The 9,192-nt window shown below is 49.5% G+C and overlaps 2 protein-coding genes across 2 annotated transcripts; both read right to left on the bottom strand.

The window, feature by feature from the left end:
- Positions 1–134: 134 nt before the first annotated feature.
- LOC143218744 (thioredoxin-related transmembrane protein 2 homolog) lies at positions 135–1,853 on the bottom strand. The gene is made up of 5 exons (XM_076444154.1): positions 1,158–1,853; positions 911–1,091; positions 662–848; positions 397–592; positions 135–320 (listed from the first exon to the last, which is right to left on the bottom strand). The coding sequence occupies exons 1-5, from the start codon at positions 1,299–1,301 to the stop codon at positions 222–224; spliced, it is 807 nt and encodes a 268-aa protein (XP_076300269.1). The 5' UTR covers positions 1,302–1,853; the 3' UTR covers positions 135–221.
- A 1,660-nt stretch (positions 1,854–3,513) lies between these two features.
- Sidpn (bHLH protein similar to Deadpan) lies at positions 3,514–7,429 on the bottom strand. The gene is made up of 3 exons (XM_076444152.1): positions 7,235–7,429; positions 6,019–6,246; positions 3,514–5,421 (listed from the first exon to the last, which is right to left on the bottom strand). The coding sequence occupies exons 1-3, from the start codon at positions 7,412–7,414 to the stop codon at positions 4,267–4,269; spliced, it is 1,563 nt and encodes a 520-aa protein (XP_076300267.1). The 5' UTR covers positions 7,415–7,429; the 3' UTR covers positions 3,514–4,266.
- Positions 7,430–9,192: the final 1,763 nt, after the last annotated feature.

The following is a 9,192-nucleotide window of genomic DNA, read 5'->3' as shown; positions in this document are numbered from 1 at the left end:
CTAACATTCCCGTTCATCACTGATAGAACACTGCGGTGCATGAAATGCGAACGATGATACAAGAGGATACAATGAAATATTTACAGACATTCGTAATCTTGTATAAATTAAAATTTGCGCAAGACAGTGATACGCTATATCTGTCTGTTCTACACTGTAGAATTTAATCCTCTATGGAGTCGGTAACACACGTTAACAAGTATCTAGGGACTCGGATCCGATCACTCTGTCTTCACCGACTTCCTGTCCTTCTTCTTTAATGGATTCTTTTTGCAAGTTTCGTGCAGATTGTTCAGATCGAACGCTGCCTTGATATTGTCCTGTAAAATGTTTCGTTGTTTAATGTACAGCAAAATACAGTTCTTTCTACTTGATTACTTGAAGTAATACACGCACCACCGAGAACAGGAATTTAACCAGTTTTCCCTTATGGTCCGCGTATGGGCGTCTTTCCACCTCTTTGCCCTCTTTGAACAGAATCAAAGTGGGAAGTTGTTTGCTGGTGCTGGCGTCGCTAACATGATATTTTACACCTGCATCTGGGTACCTACCGATGTCCATCTTTCCAAATTTCAAATTATCTAAAGCGTATCTGAAAGTAGTGCAACGTTATTGTCTGGTTACAATGGGAATGTTAGCGTATCGAATGAAGTTAACGAACTCTGCGGAAAGTTCTGAGAATATCGGAGCGAAGTTGACACAAGCTGGGTTCCAGGCAGTGTAGAACGCGACCAGCCAAATAACTTTTGTGTCACGCTGCAGTTCCTCTTGCAATCCGTTCGCGCTACGCAAGTATATCACATTTTCTGGACCTTGATAAGTTGGTTCAGGGAACAACAAACCGCACACTGTAATTACAAATCGACATGGTGAAATGGATACATTATGGGAATGCCGAGTAGATACATACAAGTGAATATGATAGCGAATAGTATTCCCATGCGAATGTCAGCGTAAAACCAAAGGATCAAATTGGCAACTTTGGTGTACACGAAGCTGGATGAGAGGTAGTTTATCATGGTCACGCTTCCAGTTTTCCGTGACCTTATCATAATAACTATCATAAGAAAAAATAGGATCTCTGTTTCTCTCTGAAATAAGGAGAAACCAATTCAGTCAGTGAGTTGTCAAGTGAATTTTTACAGAGTTCGACTTACCCCATCGAGTTCGCATTCTGCTTGCGCGAACATATAATGGCAAATGAACGGAATGCGTTTCGAGACGATGTACGAGAGACTGAATAAAATGTTTATTAAATAATAGGGCTTCAGCAGAAGCTGTAAATCTTTCTTAAAAGGCATCGTAGTGCGACCAGCGCGTTTAGGTTACGGGCTGCGACGAACGGACGAGTGCTAATTGAACGATTCAGTCTCAACGAGTATCTAATTGTCAATGAAATTTATTTCGTGCAAACTCCTAGGTTTACAGGTCCCTAATGTTTGTTTATTTTATGCTTGGAGGCAGGTGGTGATTCCTCCGCATCGATTTAAAATTGCTCGTGTCATCGAACTCGTCTATTTATGTTTACTCGATAAGTTCGGAATTGTTATCTGCGATTGCGGCCTGCGATCATGTTACTGTTCCGTCAGATATTTTTCACAAAACGAATACAATGAGATTACAAACGCAATGGGAACTGTAACAGAGTCGATCTGCGAGCCTACTGACATCATCGCATTGTAATATTAAATTCGTTCAATGATTTGTTTCATTGTTGTAACGCCTGCAGCGTGTCAGACAAGGAGACTGTGAGCCAACAATGATCGAACGACAACGATACATGTAATTCTTGTATAAATGCTGGAGAATCATGAAACAAACAAAATATTACGAACAATGTGTATTGTTTTCTTGACTGCCTAGTATTTATATCATGCAGAAAACCCTGGCCAGAATCGCGTAATGAATCGGGCGCCAAAAAAGGAAATTACGCCGTCTATCTATCGCTCGCCACCGAGATGGCGCCACTACGAGCTTTCCTTGACTCAAGCGTCTGTTTCTAATAATTAATATTTTTTACACATTCTGCGAATCATTCGCGCACTTTTACTATTGGAAAATATAATATGAACTTTCCTGTACATTCACATAAATTTTCAAACCATATCACAGACCAGATAATTAGTTATTAACGATTTTCGGAAGGCTTGTTCGATTTTCTAATATTTCTAACGCGTAGTTTAGTTCGAGTGTTCTACCGCTAGATGGTTGTACTGTCTCTGTGCCCGCCTGCGGGCTTCTGTTTAAAAAAACCAATTTCAATTATAGGAATCTGAGATATAGATTCGATCCACAGGATCGCTAAAAACGTTTCGTTCGAAAGAGCGAAAGAGAGTTCTTAATCGTGAGCCATTGCTTGTCGAGTAATTGACATTTTCCTATTTTTGTGTTTCCAGGTTTCACCGATAGATTGTGCCAGGTCCATTGTTTCATTATTTATTTATTTATTGCGCGTTTCTCGCTGGGTTGTTCGGCATGGTACGAATGCTGTACAGTCCAGAAAATCATAGAGATTGTTTATGACGTATATTTTGAATGTTTTAATATTTATTGCATATGTAAATTACAGCGCTAATAATAAAGTTTCCATCTTACCTTGCCATCATTCTGCTGCATCAATAATACTGATAATTACGATAGTGTCACTATAAAAGATCGAGAGCAATTTTTAAAAGGAAAAAAGGACAACGAGAAAATTACAAAGTAGAAGAAATTAAACGATTATAGAACAGTAACAAAAATGTTTCCAGTCGCACTGTCAGTCTCTAAAGATCATTACCGCGAGCAATTATGTCAGCAACAAACGATCAGTTTTTTAGAAAAGCGCACACTAGAGTCGGCTTTGATCAGAAAGCGATGGAAGAGGAGCTAGAGCGGCGCGGCGCCGAGAATACTCGCGTGTTTCGTAAATAGAAAAGCGCGAAAGTTCGGCGGTTGTCTCGACGTAACAGGTGGTTAAACTGCTGTAAAACAGCTACAACGTTTGAGAAGGTCAGACTTTGCCGTTGAGAGAAAGTAAAGTCGAAACTACTATTACCATTACTGTTACAACTACTACTACTGCCACTGCTATTGTTACGTACCTTTCTTGCTGCATCAGTAGCTCTGCCAGGACGTTGACAACGTCACCTAAATGTCTGGTTCTCATTGGTCATTGCTCGACAGATCTTCCTAGTTCTCAAGCTTATTTTTCTTTTCAAGGTCATCAGTATCTTTTTACACGATACCCAATATTTTCGCATCGATATTCTTGTAGAGCATAAAAAGACGAATCCGACGACTACCATGACCATATCGATCATCCAATCTCGAAATATTCGTACCTGGAACTATCGAGTACTCAAGATCGGATCACGAATATCTCGAGATCGGATGATCGAAAAGGCATGGTCATGGTAGTCGTTGGACTCGTCTCTTCGTGCTCTACAAGAACATTCAAAGAAAACTCCAAAGTACCGATGACCTTGAAGTCCTGTGGAGGGCAGGCGGGTGAATGAAATAGACACGGGGCAGTTCGTTTCATACACTGTTGTTTCTAAGTCTTTGCCACAAGGACCTCTCGAGTATCGTACAACAAAGTGAAGAGTAATAAATTAATGGAACGTGTTCTTCTTCTTTCATTGTTTTTACATTCGGAGCGTTTCTGAACGCGAAACTGTCCGGGACCGTGGGGCTGGATGGGAGGCGAACGTAAAATCACAAGAATCAGAAGGTACATTAGCGATACACAACCGAGAAACGTGGGAACAAGGGACTTGTTGTGCGGTGTACTTACACGATGTCGGTGTATGTACACGCATGTCTATTTATATTACAGACGCCCGCGACGTATTATAAACATATGCGATACATTTATAATACACCCATGCGAAGCCTAAGTACGTCGAACGAGGAAAATCACCGCGTCCCTCTTCTCCGCGGATCACCCGCGCGATCACGATCTCGTGACCGTTCTTGTTTGCAGCGTCTCGTGCGCGTATACACCTAGTTAACATCAAAATAAATCTATACTCATCGAGGGGGATCTATGTACACGGTTAACACGTATCGTGCGCGGCCGTTTCTCTCGTTTCACAATTCGACCGTCAACGTTTCCGAACGGTCTGTCAAACGTCCCTTCGCGATCTACGAGAAAGAACAAGTTCACAACGTTGATCCTCTGAAAGTCCGAGGATCCACACACTTCTTTTATCGGAATGAAACGGAGCCGGAAGAGGTCAACAACCGGGGTATCACACTGTTCACGTAGCATCACGGTCTCACAGTTCACCAGGGCCTCCACATGCCCTCTTCGTCTCTGATAGGCTGCTGCGGCAGCGGTGACGGTGATCCTAAACCAGTTACGAAATCGCTGCTGCTGGCATGACTGGACGGTCTGTCTTCATGGGGAATCGTTCCCTCCGCGGACAACCGGATGGTGAACTGTTGCTGATGCAAGCTTTGATCCTGACTGTGGGCCAGCCTCGGAGATCCGCTGGAGGTCTTCAGCTTCTTGGAGGTGGTGGTGAAATCGAGCGGCTGTTCCGCCGATTGCTCGTCTCTCGGGCTTTTGCCGGATTTCGGACCGGACTGGTTCGCGGAGGTGGAGGACGCGGTGGCTGCAGCAGCCGAAGAGGTGGTGGGATCCTGCTGCCAGTCCTGGACGTCCTCGTGGCTGCGTTTCGCGAGTTTGTCGGTCGCTTTGAGCAGGGACATGTTGGTGGCGGCCCAGATCGCTGTGGGCGGGTTCGGCCCGATGCTGATCCCGTTCGCAGCCGCTGCCGCTGCCAATTGAACGTAATGGCTGGGCAGCAGAAAGACGACCTGGCCGTCGGGCAGCCGAGAGGGTATCACTTGCACCACCGACAGCATGTTCGAATTCTGCTGCGAGCCGGGGGCCTGATCGATGATCGGTATACCCGTGGGTGGTGCTGGTGGTAATGGGGGTGGCGGCGGGGGAGGCGGAGGGGGCGGAGGAGGCGGTGGGGGATGATGATGAGGATCAAGACCGGAAGGATTCAGCTGGCCGAACGCAGACGATGGCCGTCCGTTGTTCACGCTACCTCCGTTGCTGTTGTTGCTGCTGTTGTTGTTGTTGTTGTTATTCTCGTCACCGGCCGTGGTGCTGCTGTCCGGCCTGGCCGGCTCCACGTCTGGGATCTCGGCTTTGATCAAACCCGTCGACGGATTCAAAGCTGTGCTGCAGTGCGCCGCGGTCGACGCCACGTGATGCTCCAACGGACCGGGACTTCCCGTGCCCGTCACTCGATCCGTCACGCTTCCGGGACTGCTGCCTAATCCGCTATCCGGCCTCGAACCCAGATCCAAGTCCAACTCCGACACGCAACTGTCCAGGTGACGCAGCAACCTCTGCTTCACCGCCGGGTCCATCGGCGTCGTGTTCCCCGTGATTATATCCGGCGCGTCCAGGTACCGGCTCACCTAGACCCGTCAACAAGAGGTCAGTCGGGCTTTCGCGAGATTCGTCGTCGTTCTCGTTCCCGAGAGACTATGGATCAACGGCGCTCGGTTAGCCGATATCGATAAATGACCCGCTTGCCCGGACAACCGATTAATCAGCTTTTTGCTGGCGAGACGATCGAACGTGGCATTCACTTTTTTATATTTATCCTCGATTCCCGACGGGCGAATTTTGGAAGAATATGTACTATTAACGTGTGCTGTTAACGCAAATATCTTTCGTTTGACAATCGTTGAAATTACGAAGTAGCTTATATGGAAATTGATTCGATAAGTTTCTTTATCCAAGCATATGTTGTTATCAGAATTGATTAGCATGATCCCACTCGGTGACCAATAAGCGTTTGGCCAGCGAGTGAGATAAAGACGGCACGTTTCAGTTTGAGAAGACGTTACCGACACGACGAACGAACCGAATCGCCAATTCCCGAGCGATACATCGAGATCGGCGAACCCGAAAGAGACTCGAAGCTCTCTCGAAGTCACCGGAGTAAACTCGTAGAGGTTCGAGGGTTGCAGGGTCCCTAGGTATGGATCGTCCAGCGACTCGGAACGTACCTCCCTCGAGCAATCTTGATAGCCAGCCTTGTACCTCGACAGGCCGGGCTGCGCGAGGGATCGCTGCCTCTGCAAGTGGCGGACCGTCAACTCCAGAATGTCAGCCTTCTCTAGCTTGCTGTGCTTGGTGTTCTCCAGCCGGGCGCTGTCGAGGATAAGCGCCTTTAGCGCCGCCAGCGACTGATTGATCCTCGCCCGCCGTCGCTTTTCCATTAGTGGTTTGTTAGCCTGGAAACAGCAAGGTGACCGAGACCGTCCAATCTATTATCAAACGCGGCCACGGCAGACGAAAAAAAGGGATGGGCGACCCGGAACAAGGGACCCGTGTTTATCTTTCGCGTTCTTGCCCCGGGGAACGACGGGACGCCGAGGAACTCGATGGAAGAAGAAAACGTCCTCGACGCGGGAATTTTTCGACTGCGGTTCTATCTTACAATCTAGGACAGCGGTTTCCAACCTGCGAGGCGCTAAAATTTCTTAATAAAAAATTAATTTGAATGGAGATTAATTTGAAATTAAACTGAAAGTTGGAAACCGCTGCTCCAGGACGCTATTTTGACTATCTGCAGCTTCACCAAGCCTTGACAATCGGCAAACCGAAGAGAAGTGAGTAGAATTCATCTGCGATATTGAAGAAGACCATAGAAAGACCCCAACGGGAGATGTCTTGAGGGGATGCCTCAAAACAATGATTAAAGCAGAGGGAAACTCAACGAAAATATCAATTACAGCCCGGTTACAACTTCTGCTAATTTTTCTCGTTATAAACTGGCCGCGCTCTCCTTTCTTCGTCGGACTATTCTCGAAAGAAAAGGGAGAACAACTGACTCCGGATGAAACGTTATGGTCCTTCCAACCGCCAGCGCTTTTCATCAACATCGTGCCATCAACTTCAAAGTAAGAAGCTCGAGAACCAACAGGCTTCTGACTGAGGAAACATGCAGATGTTTATGAATCTCTTGACTTCGACTTCTTCATTCTGATGCACGCAAATAGACCGTGCATTCGCGACGGAAATACAATAGACGAGGCGCGAACATCTGCGAAGGCGATAGAAGACTTTAAGAACATCTTGGAAAGATTTCGGGATCGACGATCGATGGCGCGAAACAACAAACGACAGAGTTACACGCGATACGAGATGTTCCAGCGTGTTCTTCGGGGCGTAAACACGAAAGATGAAGTATGATTTGTTTAGGCGTTTCTTTCTACTCACTCGACGACCGTCCGGATGTTTAGGGCTCGGGCTGAGACTGGGACTGGGGCTGGCTGCCGGACTCGGTCCCTGATGTAGACTCTGCTGCGACTGTTGGTGATGATGATGATGGTGCTGCCTGTGACTGTTACCGGCCGATTTCTTCTCCTGATGCCTCAACGATTGAAGACGAGCGGTCATCTTAGCAGGCCGCGCAGGCCCTCGGCTGTGGCGATGAGATTACCGTGGACGATTCCGTCGAACAACAACACTCGGAGTAAACTGTGTACGATCGGTGGCGCGATCGGTTCAACAACAACAACAACAACTCGGCGGAGAACGATGTCGTCGGCGACGTCGACGTCGACGGCCGCGACCACGACGACGACGACGACGACGACGACGATGGCGGCGTCGACGACGACGACGACGGTGGTGGTGGTGGTGGTAGAGGAAGTAGCAACAACGCCGGCGGCGACAGAGCGGATTTCGATGCCCAGAGTAACCGGCCCGACGTAGCCGAGGCACTCAGCATCTCGCGGTCCAGACAGCTGCTACGTCGCGCGTCGAATTTGCCGTCTGACTCGGGGTGTCCTATTCCACTAGCCGGTCGCTCGCGGTCGCCCGCCACACCATCGCCAGAACACACCGATATATCGGCCCTAGCACGCGTCCTATCAGCTGAGAACTGCCTCCCCTGTCTTATTGTTTCTCAGGCGCGCCCCACTCTCACTCTGTCCCACTCGGTGCGAGAAGGATAGAGCACCGATATATCCACGCGGTCGTTTATGCACGCGGCTTCTCCTCAGCCGACGAACTCGCAGCCGGACAGTCTCCGGGCACGGACACGAAACGCGGGGTCACGTGGCTCCTCGCTGACGGTCGCACTCATAGTCGCCGATCGCGGCCTGATAAGCGCGCGCGATCCCAGGCGACACTCGATAGCGGCCCCGATGATCCCGTTCGATGAGACGCGCGAACAGGCAACACTCGATAGCGCGGCCCCGATCGGCCGGCCGATCCCGTTCGACGAGACGCGACACTCGATCGCGCGGGTTACTCGGGTTGCGATCGGACGTCCAGCGACTGGTTTGTCGCGCCGTCAGGCACGCGACACGTGAAACGGACCGGGTACGTCATCGCGGAGACATGTGCACGTCCCGGGGAACAGATCGGAGATATCGATCTGAAGAGAAGAGAACGTAGAGATCGATGCGCAGAAATCAATGCGGTGGTCGACGTAGAGATCGATGCGGAGAGTGATGCGAAGACATCGATGTAGAAATCGATGCGGTGATTGACGTAAAGAGATCGACGTTGGAGATCGACGTGAAGAGAGATATCAATGCGGTGGTCGCCGCTCAGTCCGATGCAGAATAGATCGAGGTAAGACCGACACACGGGGTTTCGGAGGTTTGCGAAACCGGTGGCGTTCGAAACTTGTTTGCGCGGAGCGCGCGGTGCTCGCTGTTCGAGCGACGGTGACGGACTGCGAGTCGGCGAGCGCTCGCGGAGCGGAGCAGCAGCGGCTGGCGGCTGTTCGCAGAGATTCGCGCTTGTGTGCGAGTCGTAGGCGAGAAGCCGGGGGCCGCGGTTGGTCGTGCGTGAGGCGGGGGTCGGTTCGTGTTCGTGGCTGCTTGCCAGAGCCGCTCTGCCGTTCTGCCACTGCCGTCAAGGGGCCTAGAGGGAGGATGAGGCTCGCTTGCCCGCTCACGCGCGCCCTTGCCTGCGGCTACGTGCGCTTTTCCCTCTTCTATACCCATTCTCTCTTCTCTGCTCTTCTCTTCTCTTCTTCCCGTCTCTCTCTCTCCCTCTCTCTCTCTTTTTCTCTTCCGTTTCGTGCACGCGTGCACGCGAACGTGTACCTGTGCGCCTCGCCTCCACCTCTTCTCGTTTTCCCCGGCGAGTAGCGACCAGCGAGTTTCACGCGACCTACCTTGATCTCTTTTTCCATAGCTTTCTTTTTGCCATCGGCCCTC

This window comes from Lasioglossum baleicum, chromosome 20, assembly GCF_051020765.1.
Source record: "Lasioglossum baleicum chromosome 20, iyLasBale1, whole genome shotgun sequence".
NCBI lineage: Eukaryota > Metazoa > Arthropoda > Insecta > Hymenoptera > Halictidae > Lasioglossum > Lasioglossum baleicum.
This window is presented reverse-complemented; position numbering and strand designations above follow the sequence as displayed.